The following is a 22,937-nucleotide window of genomic DNA, read 5'->3' as shown; positions in this document are numbered from 1 at the left end:
GAGATATGACGTTCCAAAACGACATAACTCCGCGAGGAGATATGACGTTCCAAAACGACATAACTCCGGGCGGAGATATGACGTTCCAAAACGACATAACTCCGCGCGGAGATATGACCTTCCATCACGATTTTTTCAAACTCGAGGTCGGTGCGAAAATCGAAACTTTTTCGATGATTTTTTTTTAATATCTCGGGAAAATAATGTCTGATTTCAAAATATTACACCTTTTTGAATTTGTACGGATCCCTACTATAAATTGTCATTCAAACATTTTAAATATCGATGGGGTAAAAAAAGTTGTTGACCAAAAACCCGTTCGTTTGTAAAGTCAACCTGTTTTGATGATTTTTTGTAATATATCAGCCAAAAAATTGCCGATTTTGGAATTGTATACCATTTTATGCTCGTAAGGATCAGTTCTAACGACTGGCATCAGAAATATGAATATTTAAATTTTGACCAAAATTGACCAAATGGGAAGCGGTTACATCACGTTTTTTTCCAAAACCGGGGTCGGCTCGAAAATCAAAACTTTTTCGATAATTTTTTTTGAATATCTCGGCCAAGAAATGTCCGATTTTGTAGTTTCACACCTTTTTGAATTTGTACGGATCCCTACTATAAATTGTCACTCAAACATTTTAAATATCGATGGGCTAAAAAAAGTTGTTGACCAAAACCCCATTCGTTAGTAAAGTCAACCTGTTTTGATGATTTTTTGTAATATCTCAGCCAAAAAATTATCGATTTTGGAATTGTATACCATTTTATGCTCGTAAGGATCAGTTCTCACGATTGGCATCAAAAATATGAATATCTAAATTTTGACCAAAATTGACCAAATGACAAGGGGTTACATCACGTTTTTTGCCAAAACCGGGGTCGGCTCGAAAATCAAAACTTTTTCGATGATATTTTTTAATATCTCGGGTAATAGCTCCGCGCGGGGATATGACGTTCCAAAACGACATAACTCCGCGCGGAGATATGACGTTCCAAAACGACATAACTCCGCGCGGAGATATGACGTTCCAAAACGACATAACTCCGCGCAGAGATATGACGTTCCAAAACGACATAACTCCGCGAGGAGATATGACGTTCCAAAACGACATAACTCCGCGAGGAGATATGACGTTCCAAAACGACATAACTCCGCGCGGAGATATGACGTTCCAAAACGACATAACTCCGCGCGGAGATATGACTTCCATCACGATTTTTTCAAAATCGAGGTCGGTGCGAAAATCGAAACTTTTTCGATGATTTTTTTTTAATATCTCGGGTTAATAATGTCTAATTTCAAAATATTACACCTTTTTGAATTTGAACGGATCCCTACTATAAATTGTCATTCAAACATTTTAAATATCGGTGGTCTAAAAAAAAGTTGTTGACCAAAAACCCATTCGTTTGTAAAGTAAACCTGTTTTGATGATTTTTTGTAATATGTCAGCCAACAAATTGCCGATTTTGGAATTGTATACCAATTTATGCTCGTAAGGATCAGTTCTCACGATTGGCATCAGAAATATGAATATCTAATTTTTGACCAAAATTGACCAAAGGGGTTACATCACGTTTTTTGCCATAACCGGGGTCGGCTCGAAAATCAAAACTATTTCGATGATATTTTTTAATATCTCGGGTAATAGGTTCGCGCGGAGATATGACGTTCCAAAACGACATAACTCCTCGCGGAGATATGACGTTCCAAAACGACATAGCTCGGCGCGGAGAAATGACGTTCCAAAACGATATAACTCCGCGCGGAGATATGACATTCCAAAACGACATAACTCCGCGCGGAGATATGACCTTCCATCACGATTTTTTCAAAATCGAGGTCGGTGCGAAAATCGAAACTTTTTCGATGATTTATTTTTAATATCTCGGGTAAATAATGTCTGATTTCAAAATATTACACCTTTTTGAATTTGTACGGATCCCTACTATAAATTGTCATTCAAACATTTTAAATATCGATGGGCTAAAAAAAGTTGTTGACCAAAAACCCATTCGTTTGTAAAGTCAACGTGTTTTGATGATTTTTTGTAATATCTCAGCCAAAAATTGCCGATTTTGGAATTGTATACCATTTTATGCTCGTAAGGATCAGTTCTCACGATTGGCATCAGAAATATGAATATCTAATTTTTGACCAAAATTGACCAAATGGCAAAGGGTTAAAAAACGTGATTTTGCCATAACCGGGGTCGGCTCGAAAATCAAAACTATTTCGATGATATTTTTTAATATCTCGGGTAATAGCTCCGCGCGGGGATATGACGTTCCAAGACGACATAACTCCGCGCGGAGATATGACGTTCCAAAACGACATAACTCCGCGCGGAGATATGGCGTTCCAAAACGACATAACTACGCGCGGAGATATGACGTTCCAAAACGACATAGCTCCGCGCGGAGATATGACGTTCCTAAACGACTAAAAAAAAGTGGTTGACCAAAAACCGATTCGGTTGTAAAGTCAACCTGTTTTGATGATTTTTTATAATATCTCAGCCAACAAATTGCCGAATTTGGAATTGTATACCATTTTATGCTCGTAAGGATCAGTTCTAACGATTGGCATCAAAAATATGAATATCTAAATTTTGACCAAAATTGACCAAATGACAAGGGGTTACATCACGTTTTTTTTCAAAACCGGGGTCGGCTCGAAAATTAAAACTATTTCGATGATATTTTTTAATATCTCGGGTAATAGCTCCGCGCGGAGATATGACGTTCCAAATCGACATAACTCCGCGCGGAGATATAACATACCAAAACGACATACCTCCGTGCGGAGATATGACCTTCCAAATCATCACGATTTTTTTCAAAATCGAGGTCGGTGCGAAAATCGGAACTCCGCAATTTATTTATCCATGTACACCTGGCTATCCTAAGCTACTTTGCCCTTTGTGGAAGAGAACTGAAGTCTATATTGATATAGTCTATATATATATATATGGCTTTACTACTGCAATGATTCAACTTATAAGTATGTGATTCATTGGCTGCCACGCACATCATTTGGCCAGTGTGGCAGCAATTGCGAACAGTATATTGCCAAATTTGGCCTCACTTATGCCAAAGTGTTGGATGAGGCGCTGAAACAGCCAACAGATATATGTTTTCATATGCAAATCTTGACATTAATCTGCAGCATAAGGCGACAGTAGCCGACGACTCCTCCTGCACACCCAAAAACACTTGACAAAGCGTGAAAAATGCGACTCGCTGCGTTTGGCAGCACGCACACCAAATGATCCGGCGATCGAGAGCGACGCCATCGCCACACTTGGAGTTGATTGGCGGGCTTGAGCCGAGCAACAACAAAGATTGCAACGGATTAGGAGGTTAAGTTGAAGCCTAAGCCGTGGCAATAAAAAGTCAAATCACATCATAAACTTAAGCACGGCAGCGGCCTAAACTTCTAGCCGGCCAGTCGGCCGATCGTGGTACCTATTGACACCCAGCCTGGGGCCATTGGGGCGTATGCGCAACATTTGCAGCCAGCTGAAACGCTGAACAATGTCGATTTACAATATTTACTCATGCCCCCTCGATGATAAATGGCCAGTTTTATTGCATAAACTGTACGACATTTTCGCCAGACACGTCATAAAAAAATGAAAAAAAAACAGACATACATTACATGCATGTATTCAAAAATATGATAATAAAAAAAAAGCGACACGAATCGTGGAAAAGCCGTGCGACAACTTTAAATGGCCAAAACGTTTTTCTGGCATAGTTACCACCCATTATTTTTTATATTTATTTATATATAATATACCCTACAATCTTAAATATAATTGATATGCGATAAAGTATTGCAAATGTGTGCGGCAATGCCTTCTCATAAAATATGTTACTCTGCAAGTTCATTTTTTGCAATTATATTCGCAATTCTAAAGTTTACCAAATTGCTGAAAGGTAAACTTGTGATGCAACATATTTATAAATAATATATTTAAGATTTATAAGTATATAATTATAAATAATTCTAGATAGCAATATATTTAGCTTATCTGGGAAAATTGGAAATGAGATAAGAGACTCTTGAATTACCTATGCAAATACCTCTGAATCTATTTATATATATTTTTTTAGTTGTTCTTTTGTTCTAGAAAATTTAAAGATAACAGAGACATTTTTATAATCTTATAAATTCAAAACTAAGTTGTAGTTCTGATATTCCTTTCACAATTACGGGATAATAAATACAGCAATTAGTTAAGAAATAAACACGATGGAAGTATCTGAATCTAAGTAGACAAAACAGACAGATGGACATGGCTAGATCGACTCGGCTATTGATGCTGATCAAGAATATATATACTTATGGGGTCGGAGATGCTTCCTTTTGCCTGTTACATACATTTGGATTTTGCACAAATACAATATACCCTTATACCCATTTTTAATGGGTTCGGGGTATAAAAACGAGAAAGTAACATAATATTTTCTGCACGCCGAAGTCACAATACCCTTATTGCCTTAAAGCCTAGCGCATATGTAAGAATAGTGAAGGGTATGAAAACTCCCACTTTATAGCCAAACCTGAAGATCTTTCGCTCAAATCAAAGACTCAATTGACTTGGGTCAAATGTCAGCGCAGGCACTGACATTTTTGCGTGGTCGGCAATTACTCAGAGACAATTCTTAAATGTGGGCAGTCTCAGAACTGAACTCATTTCCGTTCTGCTGCGACTGCCGAACCACAATTTGAATGACGCATCGGGAACTCAACGGCTCATCCAATTGTGTAGATTTTATCTTTGTAGCTTGCACAATGTCAAGCGCAATGATGTGAGACAATTATTTTTGATTTGCTTTTGAAATTAAAAAATTTAAGGTTACGTGGGCTAGGCAAAAACTTGGACTGGGACGGGGAGCTTTAACAAATAAAGTGAATTAGTTGGAAATGCACGACTAGGAGATACCCCAAACCTTTCTCTACTAAAAACACAAGCACGCACATTGATAAATGAAAACTTAGACAATTACCTATTTACCTATGTAATGGGAAAAGGGATAAAAAAAAACTAATCTTAATTTTGTGTATCTTATTGTTTCATTAAATGAATATATTCGAATAAAACCAACAGCATTAAAATTGTCTCCGTTGTTCAAATTATAATATTTAACCTTATTCATTTTTTATCGATTGCTTCGATAAAAAGCAAGAATAGAATATGCATACTGCATTTTGTCGGAGAAGCCACCTTTAGCTTGTTACATTTGCACAATTAAATGGATCATTATTCCCTTTTTACCCATATAATTTATAAGATTGAGTACATACGTCATTGTATTTATAATCTATGCGTTTTAAGTGTAACAAATAAAAAAGTTTTAAAAAAGTTTATCTTTTAAAATAAAAGAAACTGTCCGGGATGAAATAATTCAAATATACATCATTCTATGAAATAACGATGTATTTATTTAGCAGCCTATGCTGTACTCCAAAGAATTATGATCGGATGATTATGATAAAACAATAGTTAAAACACTTTCATTTATTATTATTATGTAGCATATGTAAGTAGCTTAAATTATAAACCATAAGGACATAAATTGTCCTTGACAGAGAGCTAAGAACCCGTGTACAGATTCCAGCGCATAGCCGCCTTATCTAATAATATCATTAAAAAAAATTATAAATTCTATTTAATAAATATGCAAAAAATCGAAAATTGTTAAAAAAATACTTAAACTGAAAAAACAATGCATTTTTTATTACCATCTTATCAATTTATTTGCAAGACACCATAAAAAAGTGCTTCGATTACATTTACAATAATTAATACAATATTACAAAGGTCTATATATGTAAAGATGTGTGTGTGTGTGTGTGTATGCATGTGTGAGTGTGTGCGTTGGTATGTGTGTGTAATCAATCAAATGTGTGTTAACCAATTGGCGTGCAAGTAGAATATGCGAACGTTTAACTATAATTTATTGATTGCTTAAGACTGACCAAGTGGAAACCTTTGAATGTTCTACAGCTACATAACATTTACATTTAAGATTTTGTATAGTCTGTATAACATATATACGGTAATTTTATGGTATATTTATAGCGAAGTGTGACTGCCAGCAATTGGGTGCTGAAATTGAATGCATTACGTGAATCTTTATAAGAGAATTTCGTAGTGTGAGTAAAAGTCTGAAATATATGTCGAAAAAAACGCGACTTAACTAGGCGAAAAAAGAAATTGTTGATTTGTTTTGTATTCTGCTCAAAGGAATTTCAACGCTTTAAATTCATTTTTGCATTTGCTTCATGCTATTAAGTGTGCAGTCTCCACCCACGGCCGAATTTTCCCAGTCATTAACTCATTTGCATAGCTGCTGCCTCAGTGCGGCAAGCAGGGGCAGCACCAGCAGCCCCACCAAACCGGAGAGTCCTCCAGCCGAGTTGCAGCCATCGGTGGTGCAAGTGCGGCAATAAACGGTCTTGATGTAGGATGAGGTCGTGTCCATGGCGCACTTGTCCGGCGCATCGTCCACATCCTCGTAGAAGCAGGAGCGCGATATGACCCGCTTGCCATAGACTGCAATGAAACGAACGCCATAATAAACTTTAAATATTTGCTAGCAGACAATTTTTTAATTAATATATCCACAGTGAGAAAAATGTTGTACATTGAATTTAATTTATGTGCCGCGCTGTTTTTGCGTGGGCTTTGCGTTTCCATATACTGCGTCCGTTCGGTTTGACTTATCTCAAAAATGTCATTTCAAATGTCGTCCAAATCGTCGATCAGGTGCTGGCTAATGGCTGCCTGCCAAATAGTCAAGCTGTGAGGTAAGTGCAGCTGATGCAATTGCCCAAGTTTTCAAATAGATAAATAGTAAACAAAAATCCCTCAGTTTTATATAAAATGTAGACACCTTAGTGCACACGTGTCTACTGATAACTTTAAGATTTTGCTTGACCTTAGACAATATGAACAGTGTTTATATTTTCATTGGCTAAACTAACTTACAAACTAAGCCGCATTTGTTTAATTTCCTTCTACTCATGTGCAAATGTTCATATTTAATAAAAGGAAAATATACCAAAATTTTACAATTGTATTAAGGTATTATTCATTTTATAATATTACCTTCATGTTTCCTTATGCAGATGGAACATTCGACCACGATTTTAGCTTAACTGAAATTGTCCTAAATTTGTTATGGTTGAAAAGATAATCTGTCTGTTAAGAAGAAAAGCCTCTGAGAAAGCTTTGACCGTTGCGTGAGTATTGGTGAGCTTGTTAAAGCTGAGCTGCTGCCTTACTACCAAAAAAGAAAGGTGTTTTGTAGATGAGCTATCTGTATGTGGAAGCTCTGTGAATTTAGAAAAACCTTAGACAACAATATACTGTTATAGAATTGTAGCTTAAACTGGCTGAACGGCAAACAGACCAATGGCAAAATGGGTTCAAGGCTTGCTTGCGACCAGCGTTTGCCAGGCCCGGTCCGGCTCGGCTCGGCTTGGCCAGGCTAGGCCCGACCGAGCCAGCAAAAACGCCAACTGAAAATGAGGCTTGCAACTATGTCTAGAGCTGGCCGCAACATACACTGCCAAAATGAACGCGAGTCTCAGAAAAACGAGACAATTTGCAATCAGCGAAACGGCAAATGAAAACCAGAAAAAATGCACAACAAATTGCGTTTTCTCATTGCGTGTGTATATGTGTGTGTGTTTCGCAAACAGAACAAAACAAGAAAAACACAAAAATCAAGAAACGATATAAAACAAAATCAACCAAAATAAATCGCAATAAAATGAAGTAAAACTTTATAAGCGGCTCAAAAAGGTGCGCGTTGACCATTTTTGTGATTGGCTCCAAGAAGCAGTTGCAAGCGAGATAGCACACAGAGTGCGTAAGTCACTGAGAGCGAGAGAGAGAGAAAGAGAGAGAGAGAAAGAGAGAGATAGAGAGAGAGAGAGATAGGCAGAGAGGAGGAAGGGGGCTCGACATCTGAGTACAAGTCTCTAATAAAATTGTTGACAATTGTCGCCTTATCACGGCCGCGCAATCAAACAAGGCACACAGAATGCAGTTGTCAGCTGCAGAGCCCAAAGAAAATTGTCGGAGCGGAAAAATAACAACAACAACGAAAACGACAACAAAAGGAGAAACTTAAAAAATTGCGTATACGCCGCGTGCGCAACTTGAAACCAAGTTGGAAATGTTGCATTGTGTCATAAATTTAAATTTTAATTAATTTAATTATTTATTGGTCGAAATGTGTGTTGGCAACATTTTTCACAGTGACAAAATCGAGAGAGCAGCAAAAAAAAAAAAAAAGGAACAAAAAATACGCAACGCAATTGGCCAAAAATAGGCAAAAAGTCGGCGACAACTTTTCGGTTAGCCAAAATGCAACAAGTTGCAAAATATTTGCACAGTGACGCACAGTGACAACTAAAATGCAACGCACACTCACACACACGCACACGCACACACAACGCAAATAGCTAATTGCTTGGCTTGGCTGTTAGTTTTATGGAATTATGGAATACATTTTTAATTTGACATTTGCCAAAAACTCAGCCACTCGTCGGCCCAAACTTCATAAGCAATTAATTTAACGGCATATAAATTGAGCAGTAGACGCAGCAGCAGCAGCAACAGTAAAAATAATAACAACAACTGCAGCATCGCCTAGTTGCATTTTTCTCAGACATTTGGCTAGCATTCTGGCTCTGGCTCTGGCTCTGCCTCTGCCTCAACAACTGGCTCTGCCTCTCCACTCCCTGGTCATTGCCGTAATTGAGCGCTTCACGCTGTGCAACAACTTAATTAATTTATATATAATTTTTTGTTTGTTTGTTTTATTTTTCCAAGCATAGTTTATTCGTATATTATGTACTCGCATCTGGCTACTCATTTGGGGACCGAGTCGCAGTTGAGATTTGCCGCTTGCAATTTTAATTGCCAGCCGCAAATCTTTGCAAATATTCGCAGCGCCAATTTGTAGACGCTTGATTGCAAAAATTTAATGGTGTTCATTAATTGGCCATAAGAAATTGGCCAGCTCCAAGCCGGGCACTTGATCATATGCCAATCGTTGGAGATTAGTTATGTGCAACAGTTTGTTGCGATTTTTAATTAGCGAATTTTAATTTGACATTTGTGCTTGAAAAAACCCGGGAAAATCAAGATGAAGGTCACGCAATATGCAATAGAGGAAATTGAAAGACGCAACTGATTCTAATTAAACTAGCGCTAATAAAGGCAAACAATGATTAAATATCCAACAAATAAAATATGCCAGCTTAGTAAGATGAGTCTAAATACATAATATTATTGGTCTATTGGTCAAAAAACCCTTGTTTTTAAATTGTTTTTAAATCGCAATATTTTGGAATAAATTGCCAAATATGTAATTCCTGCATTAAAAATAAAATTCTAAACTTAAATAATCTATTAATTGTTGCCATTATATTATGCTATAATAAAAGCTAAAATGTAAGTAATTTATTTATTTATTTTTGTATTTATCACATAATAAAAACAAGCACAAGCAATAATAGTCCGTTGTGTATTATTTATGTGAGTAATAGCAGGTAAACAATTTAAACGGAAATGGTAATAGACAAATGGGTGGATTCTTTGGCCGCCGTTATCAAAATTAAAATCGAAAAACTGTCCACAGATATTTAAATGAGATAGAAATGCAGCGATACGCAACGTTTGGCAAATTGAGCAGCGTACGAAAATTGAATTTCATTTTGCTCGCCTTTTTTATGTGCACTTTTGTGTTTGTTGTTGGTTTGTTGCTGTTGTTGCTTGTCAAATGCAAATGCCAACAAGCGGCACAATTTGCACTCGCCGCAGGCTGAACAATAAAAAACTAACAAAAATGCCAAAGCTGCAGCCAGAGCCGCGGGCGCAGCCAAAGATCGACGACTGCAACACGAATATCACTCATACGCCGCGTGTGTTGGCGTTGGTTTTTCTCCCTATCTTTTTTATTTTATTTTGTGTGCTCGCCACATCGCCACATAAATTTGCCGTAAATTAGCGGCGCATGCAACTGGCCTGCCATGGCTTGGCCTGGCCTGGCCCGGCTTGGGCCAAGTGTCGCCAGCACTTGTGCAGCCACGCCCCACCCCGTCAACGCCCAGCAGTAGCAGCAGCAGCAACAGCAGCTGCAGCTGCAGCAGGGAACGCGATCGCAAACGCTGAGCAATTGTTTCGTTGCGGCTGCCTCTGTGGATTTGTATGCCGCACTTGCTGCTGGCGACTCTGTCAGGCCAATAAATCTCAATCTTGTTTGACGCTTTGTGGCAGCCAACAACAGGCGGCAGCCTCGCGGGTGTGAGCCACCGGTGGGTCCCCACACTCACCACAACAATGCCGCAATTGACAGTCCAACGGGCATTGCTGAATAATTGCTTATCTCAGATCTGTGCTGGGTGTCTGCTGGCTGGTTGCTTACCTTCCTGCACGAGCTTCTTGCAGACGGGCCGCGCATTCACCGATTTAACGCCCACCGAATAGGTGCAATTGACATAGCTCCAGTAACGCTGCTGCTCCGAGATGCTGTCCGACTGGAAGGGATCATTGCAGAATTCGCCATTCGAGACATCTGTGGAACAGCGCCAGCAACGTAGAACTCCTGAGGCTGTAATATTTGAAAATGTTGTTATTATGGGTGTTTTTTATATTAATTAAAAGTTTATTTTATTTTAAAGGCTATGTCGTACTAGCTAGGTTCTTGATTACTCGAATAATAACTGCAATAAATGACAATAGCTTTTTGGTGGCCGTTTAAGTTTCTATCATCAGCAAACTTAGACATCAACTCTAGAGTTATAAAGAATTGCAAACTAACTAAACAACTAAACAACGAACTAATGAACTAGACAGACAGACTAACAATATAATAATAACATAGTGTACATTGTTATTCGTAGATATTCAATTCATAAATGTACAGCAGTCCATTAATATAAAAAGAATGAACTAATACAAATTTTGAATTCAATTCAAAACATTGAGCCCTTTATTATATGTGTCATAATCCGACTAGGTACAATGCGATTCATTAGAGACATATTCCAGTCAAGTCAGGTGCCACAGCTGGAACGCAATTATATGTTATCAGAGTACACATTACGAAGCGATGTAGAATTTTGTTAATTGAAATGCTGAGATGTGTGTGTGTGTGTGCGTGTGTATATCCCCGATTAGATAATCCATAAACTAAGTGAGTAGTTTTCGCTCTAAATTGCAATCAAGCGATGATTTTGATAGCAAGCGCATAAATAATGGGCCACGAGGCGAGATGCCTGCTGCGATTTGTAGTTGGCCGTTAGCCGTTGGCGGCGGCTTTTGAAAAATGTTGCAGCTAAAATTAATTAGACACGGGAGCCTTTTGGCTGAGTTATTTATGGGACAGTCGATTGGAGAACTGCCTTATAAAAGTGTCAAAACTTTCGGCTCTTGGCGTTGTTTATGCCCACGATTTGGCCAAAGAGCGTGTTGAATAAATATTAAACATTTTATTTTGGAACCGCAAAAGTCGCGAGACTTAGCTCAACTCTGCTCTGTTCTAAAATGGCATTGAGACAGTTTTTCATCGGAGTCTGTCCGGGTTTACTCTGGACAGCAGCGGATGTTAATGCTGATGTTGATATTGATGTTGACGACGACGACAATAAAAACCCGTTTGTGGGGCCAATTTAAACGTCAAACGTTAACGTTCAGGTTAAATGCACTTAACCAACACTTTGAGGTGCGTTTAAATGAAAGCTTAGATAAACAGCAAATAGCCTGGCCCGGCTCGGCTCGGCCCGGCCTGGCCTATACCAACAACCCAACTGAGCCAACTGAACGCACTCGAAACGTGTTTTTGGCCACAGTCTTCTATTGGTTTTAACCGCATTTGGCCATAAACAACAGACATAAACATTACAATTTTGCGTATTTGAATAAAAAATACAATAAAATCAAGAAACGTATTCGGACTTCATTTTGCATTGCTTAGAAATTATTATCATTTACAATATATTGAAATTAATTGACAGCTGAATTGTCAGATCGTTGGCCAAATTGTTTATATGCGTGTAACAGTGCGCGCGCAGTTGCGGTGGCAGTTTACTAATGGTAATGACTGTAATTGTATGCAACATGAAAATTGATATTGTGCGCGCGTTTATGCCAAATGTTTTGGCAGTTCCAAACAGCGACCCAAAAATGGTTACACACATCACTTTACCAGTATGTGTGTGCGTGTGTGTGTGTGTGTGTGTGTGTGTACGTAAGTAGTTTCTTACAATTATATAAGTATGTTGCAGTTCGATTACCCAAAGATATGCGTTTGAAAAGTAAAAGGTTACATGGGCATACATTACGAAACGCAAGAAAAAAAAAAAAAAATTATGATCTACTTGTTGCGACACAAAAATAAATAGTAGATGGTCTGATAAAACTCATAGCCCCTTTTTTTATAAAATCGCAGACTACCTACTGATCAAATATTATAGGAGTAGAATTTTTATATATTCATTGAAAAACTGAAAATGAAATACAACAAAATTCATTTTGTTATTCGTTTTCCCCATACAAATCCCAAGATTTAAGAAGCATATCAAAATAATTCTTATCTAAGTCTGAAAAGTTAGTACATATTTCTATCGGAGCTTATTCCAAACATTTCTTTTACACATACATTAAAACAAGACCTGCTATTAGGTTTGTAAAAAAAAGTCATTTTTTCTTCTTTAAAAAACTAGTCATATCCCATTTTCGCTTGGTAAGGCAATTGAAGTCCGCACTTTACAAGCACATTTCATTTAAATAGCAGCAAAAACTCACAATTTTCTAGCAATTTTCTTGGTTTTTCACTGCTTGTGCCTTAGTAAAAATGGGGCGCGCCTATGTTATAAGCCGGGTTGAATGCACTTTGAGGCACTGTAACTTTATATCAACGACTTATGCAAAAGTCAGCAATAATAAACTAAAACTTGGGCCTGTGACTTTCCCACACACACACACTCACACACACACACACACACCCTACACACATAGTAGAGTTCACATGCAATTTTCGCATTAGCTCGACTCAGTTGAGCGGGGATTTACTTCGAGTTAGAGCTGGGGTTGCAGTTGTAACTGAAGTTTAAGAGTTTATGGATCTGAAAAGCTTTAAAAAACGTGTTGATTATCAGCAATCTGGCTGCCGCCCAAAAAAACGGCAGAGCCCGGCAAAGTTGCTGACAAACGGCACCATATCTAAGCCATAAAATCGACAACTTACGAGTGTGGACCTAAACCCTAGAAATAGGTGCCAGTTAGGTGCCGACTCACAGGGTAAAGGTAGGGGGTAGAAAGTTTGTATTTACAGACATGCAATCAAAGTTCGTTCAACTGAAAACTGCCAACGACAATTGCGTTGACTTCTCCAACATTTTCCAAATAGTTTCGCATTTGGCCCAAATGCTTGTATAATTAGACGTGCATTATATGGAAATGTGCTGGAATGCGAGGGGTTTAGCTATTTACAGAGGGTTTAGCTCGAATGGAAGGCGAATATTAACATTTGTTTACATATATCTTGTAGATTGATCAGAAAGCTAAATATCCACACCTATAAAAACGCGCCCAACTCATTGAAAATCTAAATACATGCGCACAAATAGGAGCATAACATTTGGGAATAATGTGCTCGACTAGAAGTTACCCAGCAAAATTACATTCTCTATGGGCACTCTAAGAAAATTTGTAAGCTCAAGGGGCCTTTGACTTGCTGCGGAGCTTTGTTGCCTATTGCCAGTTACATAAGTAGGCATAGATTTAGTATACCCTTTATAGCCATTTAGGGAGTAGAGGGTGTGCCTGAAAGATTCCATTGCAATGTTGTAAAATTATTTAATGACTTACACGTAGCACATTAAAATGATGACATTTTGTCATGCTCTCGGTCTTTTGGGTGTGTGTTGGTTTTGAGGGATTTCAGGGTTGGATTGCCATATAATGATTGCCCCGATTGTATCTCAGGCAAATTACAATAAGCCACAGTGACATGCATGTCAAATGATAAATAGTTGCGCTTAGTCAGTTAAGCAATTTGCATGTGAATTGCTTTAATTATGGAATTTCTGTTTAGCACATCTAATGTATAATTAATTTTTAAAATTTTTGTAAATTATTTACCCTGACTAACATTTGAGATCACCAGCGAACAAAATGAAATGCCTATCATAAAAGTAAACAACTGAATAAAAGCAATTCGACTTGTTTCAGTCCAAAATTGAATTATTTGGCGCAGTTTTCTATTTTTCTTTGCAGCTAAAATTCGGAAATGGGTGCGACGAAATATAAACAATTAGTTAAGGCCCCCAGAAAAAAACAAAATGAAAATAAAAAACAATACGAAAACAAGGTTGCAAAAGGCCAGACAGAAACTGTCAGTTTCCACAATTTAATGAAGGTGCGTGCTCCAAAGTTGCGAGTGGACACAATAAAAACAAAATTGGCTGACAATGTGTCCAGAACAGAAGCACACGCCCATAAAACTTACAAAACAACAAAATAACGTAGACACACATCAACTTCAAATTGAAGATATGACGACATCGCGAAGTTACAAGCTAAAACAAGGCCTATCTACAAGGCGGCAAAAAGTTTCCATCGCGTATGTTATATATTTGCGATATTTTACCCAGACTTTTTCTAACCCAGTGAAGTGTTGTTTGAGCTGGTAATAAAATTTATACTGCATAGAATGTGTTTAATCTTGATCAATATCAACAGCCCATTCGATATACTTATGTCTTTCGAGTCGATATACTCATGTCCGTCCGTCTGTCTCTTTGTTTCTGTTTCTAGTCTCTCAGCTTAGGGTTTACGGTCCTTCTATCTGTATAGTCAGCATATCTGGTGAATTATAAAGCAATCAAGAGAACATACATAACATATATGATATGAACAACATAAGACTACTCTATCACATGGCACTATAGTACCATTTTCTATTGAAAATATCTGTCCAAAAATTAGTTGCTGTATCGAAAAATGTTCTCAAAATATCATTACCAAGCTCAATATCACATTTGTTCCCACTTAACTTTCAGACTTTTAGCTGCTTGGTACAATTGATAATTAAGAAGTGCTATGATTAAGGAAATTTTTTGAGAGGTAAATCCTTCGGATAACTATTTAACTAAATATTTACTGTAATAACACATAAAGTCGTCAGATGTCGATTAAACGGCATTCGTTCGCTATTCGCTGACCAGGAAAACTTATTTTGAGTTTATTTTATTTCACTCACTGCTCTCTTTTAAGCAGTTAAAAACTAGACTCCTGCAGTTTTGCTGGACAGCCCATTTATTTTGTTTTTTTATTTCTAACCGTTTCAATTCAATTAAATGCCACCATTTATTATGCACTTTAATCAATTGAAGCTCCCCAGTTTTCTAGTTTGTAGCCCGGAAAATATGGTGCTGTTCATTTAATGTGGCTCGTGTTAAGATTCAAAAAAATGGCACAGCGCTTATCCATAAGTGTTTGTGTGTGTGTGTGTGTGTGTTTGTGTATATATCTAAAAGTTAGCCTCATTCTATGTGCTATATTTATGTCTTATGAGAAAATTAATCAATTTTAAAGGTTGTGAAAATATTTTTAAAGCGGCGCGCTGGCTGTGTGCAATCTGTCGGTGTTTTATGTATAAATAAATAGAATAGCCGACAAGTGCATAAATATAAATAAATCATGAAGTAATCCATTGCAGGCGCTTCACACAAAACGTTAAGTATACGCCCCAGTGACGGCAGGCAATCAAGAGCGCATTGAAAGTCATTATTGGAGGCTGAAAGCTGTCCGAGATGAGTGCATCTTAACAATAGCATTGATAATGCCAGACAATGCCAGCTGCGGCTTATCAATTGGGGTCAACAAGGAAATTGATTGATTATCACAATATAATGGAGCTTCATTTATGTGGGTTGCTGAGGGGGCACATTAAGTATACGTCAAGTATTTATGAAAAAATAGCAAATAGGAGCCAAAAAGAATTTAAGAACCTGACAATTAATATGGAGTTAGCCCTAATATTATTTGCATTAATTTCTTAAATAAATGTGTGTCTGTTGTTTGCCCCATTTTGGTTCGGTGAACCCGAGCCCATAAGAACGCACCACTCAACGCGTGCACACACTTAATTAGCAGGAAAACTCATGCGAGTGCACGCACAGAAGCTGAACACCCACCTGCATCCAGGCTCAGCGCTAGGGAGAGCAATCCCAGCAGCAGCACGGAGCAGGAAGTGTAGGGCGACATGGCCGATAGAGTGAACAACTTGTTGTTAGTGCGGGCAGCAACTTGTTGTCAACTGTTGTGTAAGAATTTCTTTAAATTTATATTTCCACACAGCTATTCACTTTGCACTGCGATTTCGTTGTATTTCAAAAAATTCGAATATTTCGTAAGGTCGCGGCACACGCATGCGACGAGTTGACAAACTGAATGCGAACTGAATCGAAACTGAATACGAAAAAGCGCCACAAGTCGCAGCCAGCAGCAGCGGCAGCAGCAGCAGCAGAAATCAACGACAAAACGAACCAATAACAAAACGAACGAACGCAAAGCACAAACGAAAATGAACTAGCAAGAACGAGAGCGAGAGAGCAGATCGTTCAATCAGCTACGTTTCAATCGCACTGCACGCATAACTGCAGCCAGATTGAACACAACAAATTGAAACAGAAAACTAAGTGAGAAAATCAGCCAGAGAGAGGGGGAGAGGAGAAGAGAATAGAATGCAGGCAGGCGAAGATACGCATGGAGCGCAGTTGAAGTGTCGCTGGATTTTATATTGAAGTTTTTTATTTATATGGGTTTGGGCTGGGAGCTGGTTAAGCACTTGTCTTTGGCCCGCTCTTCTAATGGTTGCCACAAAAACACTTGCAGTTTCAAATGCCGCACAGTGGACACAAATGCACTGCTAATGGATAAACCAAAAATGCATTAAATGATAAAATAATAATAATACATTTTTGTGATACTTCTATTCACGCTTAAGCCAGAAAATGACTCTTATGGTGAGATTTTTCTGAAAATATACACTCTGGCAGAACTCTCTATCGAGAGTTTTCAAAAATTTGTGTTACAAGCCTTTTCACTTGTCCTTTTAACTACAATATATTACATTTTATTCCTTATTAGTTGCACATGACAGCCGTCATGATTGTAAGTCCCGCTTTTGAAATTAAAGTACATTTAACATCAAATAATTTCCCAAACTATAATGATATTTATAACGTAATCGCCTACAATAACCATAAAATATATAAGAAGACTTAACATGTAGAAAATATGAGATTTTAGACGTATTTTAATAGTTTCATAAATAAATAATACTACTATTTAAGAGCAATAATATAAATTGTATTGTGTATCATAATTAAAAACAAATAAAAAAATATTTCGATTAGAGAGATTAACATTTTCTAAATTTGACAAAAGTTTTGCTAGCCCTCGTCCCACTGTGCGCGAAGCCATTGCGTTTTCCTGCACCATTGACGCTTGATGACAGTCGCCGTTTGTCGGTTTGTCGGTTGCAATTGAATGCTAACTGCGAGTCTGTCGCCATCTAATCAAGCGGGGACTTTTGATAAGGAAATGCAATGTTGGCACTTTGCGGCATGGACGCAGCCACTCGCTGGAGAGGACACCCGACCAGAAAAGTGGTTCAATCTCTGCTTAAATTTGTTGCAAATATTTTATGCGTTTTCTATGGCATGGTGATTTGTCTTTTATTGTTTTGCTTTTATGTTCTCGCAGCGAAAACTTTACGAGTAGGGACTACATTGACTATTTCTGACACGGAGTACATTGACTTATAAGTTATATGACTGTGGTTAATATCTCTGGCTTGATATTAAACCCATTAAGCTGAACCAATTGAAGAAGACAGCAAATGCGGCTAAGCACGTGGCATTAGGATTATGAGTATCATTAAAAGGGGCAGAGAAAAAATAGTAAAAAAAATTAATATGAAAGCAGTTTGAGGGGAACGATTATTTAGAGCTCATAGAAAGTCTTGAACATAAACAACATTCCGAAATACTTGGCATATTTCTTTAAAAACATTCTAAATGTTCAAAATATCATAAATTTGAAAACATTTAAGCATTTAGAAATACATAAACAGTTTATATATTTATGACTAGACCAAAACATTTCTTTTTATATACTTAGATATTTTATTTATAATCTGGCTAGAACAATGTTGTTTTGAAATATTAATATGAATTTTTGTTTTGGAAATTGACGATTGTTATTCTTGTTCGTCTAGGCCAGTTCAATGCCCAACAAAATAATTGTTGAGCAGCCAATAACCTGGGTAAATACAGTCAAATGGGCGTATGCATAAAAGTACTTACTTCTAAGAAAAACCCCAGACTTAGCTCAAGCCACAACAAAAATGTTGGTGAACCTACCCCCACATTTATATGGAATCAATCAAATTAGCTAGAAGGTTCATCGAACACTCCTCAAATCCAAGTAAGTCCACAGCAATGACAACGCACAAATTCCAAACACAAGGAAAGGCTGTTCCTAGATGGCCACAGACTGATATCTATCCAGTTTTCGCGGGGCTTGGGACTATGCGTAATGTGCTTAGCAGGACAACGAGGCGTCGTTAGTTGTCCTTCGGTGGATTCGGTATTCCAGCAATGCCCCGATTTGACAGCTGCATACAAATACAAATTAGAAAATAATTATGGCTCAGCTATTATTTATGTTTTAGGGCCATATTCTTGGATCCAGTTGTGGTTTATGTTGAATGATTGGTCGTTTGCTAAAGCCAATTAAATGGAATCTAGTTAATTACTAGCTAAAACTAGGCTAGAGACTTATACTGCCCGTATCTGTTCGGTTTCGACAAGAATTTCAGGAACTGTTCCAATGACAACAAGAAGTATCATTTAGTCGCAATTAACTTTGAAGTCGGTTACGCTAGCTTATGTAAATAATGAACCCTACTTAATTATGGGGTAAACACTTTAAAGCTCTGCTCAAATCTCAGCTAAGCCATTTTGACCACATTGTAAACTTATATCAAATAATGTGACTTACACAACGGAAATGGAGCTAGTTAAAGTTGCACAATTAGAATAATTAAGAAATTACAAGCTTTGATCAAGATCAGCCTATGATGTCATGAGGTAGCAATATCTCAAGCTGAGCTTCCTAATAAAGTTGTTTATTATTTTTCAAGAAAAATGGGTACAACCCCTAAGCCTGTAATTTTAATATTTGTCTGTATGTAATTTACCTCATTACATTAAAAAAAAAGTCGCAATAACCATGCTGTTAAAATGTGTAGCAGGCGCGCATGAATGTGTGTTTGTACATGTATACAGAATTTCTTAAAGATGCTGCTCTATTCAATTGCGCAGTTGCATATAACTTTGGTTTTTTTTTAACCGATCCTTATGAAATTTTCTACAGTATATCTTATTGTATCATAGAATATTTGTGTATACTGAAAAAGTCAAATGCATTTAAATTTTGGCTCAAATTGTTGGTTGCCAATAAAAGTTGGGTTATTAACTTGATTTATAGGTCTGGGGTGGTAGCGGACTGCAGTTCTTAATAGCGTCGGATATCCTTCTAATCTCAAATAATACAACTCTCTGCCAGGGTATTACAGAGTTAGTCAATGTCAGCACCACGGGTTTAGCCAATACACGCACCACCTCCGCCACTTGACTATACTTTGCAACCCTGCAAAGCCCTTTCTCCGAGAACCGTTAACACAACCGGCATTAACTATTTCTATGGCAACGCACACGCCAACAAAACAATTTTTATTTGCCATGAAAGAAACCCAGAAAAGTAACTTAAGAAACTAAAATGAAGCTTAAAACGCGCATTTGCAAAAGAAGTTCATTGAAAACGTCGGAAAGCACACAGGAGCGTGGCATAATCCAATCCCCCAGCTATCCGCTAAGCTGCGTGGACTGGAGCAGCAATGAGGAGATCTATTTCGTCAGGTGCGTAGCCAGAACTTAATTCAGCCCAACTTAAAGGTGATACTCCCTCTGAGCAGCGACGACCATCAAATCTATAAGTGGAGCGATGTGAGTCGCGATTCCGTGGAGGTGGCCAAGCTGCCGGATGACTTCATACCCACGGATATGCACTGGCTGCTGCTCGGTGGGCGGAGCAGTGGCGGAGGCAAGGGCAGCGATACTCTGCTCATTTGCAGCAACGACGGACGATTCATTATACTGAACAAGAGCGCGCGGGTGGAGCGCAGCATATCCGCCCACACGGCGGCAATTAGCTCCGGTCGCTGGAGTCCCGACGGCGCTGGCCTCTTGACGGCAGCCGAGGACGGGGTCATCAAGATCTGGTCACGTTCGGGCATGCTGCGGTCGACAGTCATCCAAAGCGATGAGGCGATACGCTGCGCGCGCTGGGCGCCCAGCTCAACGGCAATTGCCTTCTGCCAGGGTGGTCACATTTCCATCAAGCCTCTGGCAGCCAATAGCAAGTTGATAAGGGTGAGTTCTCCGGTAGGGTAGTTACGCTCTAGTACATTAAATTATCCAGAACAGTTAAAAATAGGTAACAGCTTTAAGAAAAAGTCAGATAATTTGGATCATAGGACACAAAATGCAATTACATTATTGAACGAGAGATATCGGTAGTATATCGCTTATAGAGTTTATCCAAAGGCAACATCCGAAATAATGCTTATGAAAACTAATTTAAAGATTACAAGGGGAAACAATGATTTATTGGGCACACCAATTTGTTTCCTAGATCTCAGCTTATTGCCATATATTATTTCGGCTAATTTGAAATGGCATTCCATTGAGGTCTTCAGTTTACCAATTTAATAATAAGATGTTGTCTTTGATGGCCTTTCTATTGCAGTGGCGGGCTCATGATGGTCTAGTTCTTTCGCTTAGCTGGTCTGGCCAGTCGAATATTATAGCCTCCGGTGGGGAAGACTTTCGCTTTAAGATCTGGGATGCGCAGGGCGCCAATTTGTACACGAGTGCGGCCGAGGAGTATGCCATTACGAGCGTGGCCTTCAATCCGGAGAAAGACTATCTGCTGGTGGGCACCTTCAACATGCTCAAGCTGTGCCACAGCACGGGCGTGAGTCCACAACCGACTAATCCTTCCCAGCAAATCTCAAGTTCCAATCAATTTTAGTGGTCCTACAGCAGCGCACGCTTTACAGCGCCCAGCGTGGGCTCGTTTTACACGTTGTCCTGGTCAACGGATGGCACTCAGGTCGCCTGTGGCACCTCCACGGGTCAGCTGATTGTGGGCTACGCCGTGGAGCAGCAGCTCATCTCCCGCAACCTAAAGGCAACGAGCACTGGCCGTAAGTGCATCGCCTTGCAGGATATTGCCAACGGCAGCAAAGACGTCCTCGAGTTTCCGCAGCGCGTCATCAATTTCGCCCTCGGCTATGGACATCTGGTGGTGGCCACCACCCACCAGCTGCACATCTACAACGAGAAGTACATCAACACGCCGATAATAATTGATGGCCGCAACGATGCGCGCGTCATTGAAGTGGGCAAGAAGTGTGTGTGGCCAAGGGCAGCTCGTATTGTTTAGACCTTCCCGTTAACTGTCCCACTTGCAGGTACTTCATGGTGCTGGATGCCGCCTCCATTTGGGTATACACCTATACGGGTCGGCTGCATCTCAATCCTCGCTACCCAGGCTCACAGGCCCAGCTGCCGCTGCTGAATTGGCGCTCCATATCGCTGGGCCTGGATGTGCTCGCCATACGGGACAACTCGGAGACATCGCTGGTGCATCTGTTCGATCTCATTCCCGGCGCCTCGCGTCAGTACGAGCCACAGTCGCTGCGCGCCAAACAGCAGCTCGCCGAGATCGCCGCCTGCCTGGCCGGCAGTCCGGATGACCAGTTCATCGCCTTCATCGACACCAATCGCGAGCTGTACATCAGCGAGACACGTAATCTCAACGGCGGGGGCACAGCTGAGCGCCTGGCCAATGCCGCCGATGAGATCCACAAGATTGGCACCCAGCTGACGGCTATCAAGTGGGCCAGCGAGACAAACATCTTAGTCGGCGTGCACGACTCCTGCTACAGCGTCTGGTATTGTCCGGGCGAGGGTGCAGCCGATCCCACAATCATTGCACTCACGACAATAACACTGGACACAGCGTACGTTAAATATCACAAGGCTTTCGTCGAAATTAGATTCCGCAATTCTTATTATCTACTTGATATACTAATTCAATATTTAAATTCGAGTTATGACTTGACTCGTTTCAGTGAGTTTGGCAAGCACGTGGCCATCGATAGCTTTGAGGATGCTGTGATCACGTTTCGCTGCGCCGGCGCCCTGTTGCCAGTGAATGTGAACATCTATTGCGAGGTGCTGCATCGCAGCCTGCAGGAGGGGCAGTGGCAGCAGGCGTTGAAGATCTGCCGGCTGGCGCAGCACACGAGCCTGTGGGCGACACTGGCTGCGGTGGCCACCAGGAAGCATCAGCTGCAGCTCAGCGAGGAGGCCTACTCGGCAGCCCTGCAGATCGACAAGGTTAGCTACCTACAGCACCTGAAGACCCTGGCGCCCTCGAGTGCCGAGCAGATGGCCGAGAACTCGCTAATGCTGGGCCGGCTGCTCGAGGCGGAGACTATACTGCTGCACAATCGCAAATATGGCCAGGCGGTGGCCCTGGCTCTGCGCATGCACAGCTGGAAACGTGCACTGGAGATTGCTCTCAAGCATCAGACGGATCAGCCTGATCTGAGACTGGTACAACGCGTGCTGGAGGAGCGACAACGCTATCTGAAGGCCCTGCAGCGCGATGAATGGGATGCACTGTACCTCAGTCACGTGGTCAAGGATGACAATGTTAGTGAATAAAGATAAGGACTTAGGAGAGCTCGAGGGAGTATAA

At 39.7% G+C, this 22,937-nt stretch overlaps 2 protein-coding genes across 3 annotated transcripts; one reads left to right on the top strand and one right to left on the bottom strand.

The window, feature by feature from the left end:
• Positions 1-6,152: 6,152 nt before the first annotated feature.
• LOC6628815 (UPAR/Ly6 domain-containing protein twit) lies at positions 6,153-16,472 on the bottom strand. The gene is made up of 3 exons (XM_002052029.4): positions 16,235-16,472; positions 10,459-10,644; positions 6,153-6,572 (listed from the first exon to the last, which is right to left on the bottom strand). The coding sequence occupies exons 1-3, from the start codon at positions 16,302-16,304 to the stop codon at positions 6,355-6,357; spliced, it is 474 nt and encodes a 157-aa protein (XP_002052065.1). The 5' UTR covers positions 16,305-16,472; the 3' UTR covers positions 6,153-6,354.
• Positions 16,473-19,720: 3,248 nt separating this feature from the next.
• On the top strand, positions 19,721-22,903 carry Oseg5 (intraflagellar transport protein Oseg5). 2 transcript variants are annotated; one of them, XM_032438060.2, is made up of 6 exons: positions 19,723-20,026; positions 20,083-20,539; positions 20,916-21,143; positions 21,201-21,580; positions 21,643-22,194; positions 22,306-22,903. In XM_032438060.2, the coding sequence occupies exons 1-6, from the start codon at positions 19,887-19,889 to the stop codon at positions 22,901-22,903; spliced, it is 2,355 nt and encodes a 784-aa protein (XP_032293951.1). In that variant the 5' UTR covers positions 19,723-19,886. The 2 variants fall into 2 exon arrangements, with proteins under 2 accessions (XP_070065581.1, XP_032293951.1); XM_070209480.1 differs by having other exon boundaries at positions 19,721-20,026; positions 21,643-22,903.
• Positions 22,904-22,937: the final 34 nt, after the last annotated feature.

This window comes from Drosophila virilis, chromosome 4 (genome assembly GCF_030788295.1).
Source record: "Drosophila virilis strain 15010-1051.87 chromosome 4, Dvir_AGI_RSII-ME, whole genome shotgun sequence".
Taxonomy (NCBI): domain Eukaryota; kingdom Metazoa; phylum Arthropoda; class Insecta; order Diptera; family Drosophilidae; genus Drosophila; species Drosophila virilis.
The sequence above is the reverse complement of the archived record's forward strand: the minus strand, read 5'-3'. Positions and strand labels throughout refer to the sequence as shown.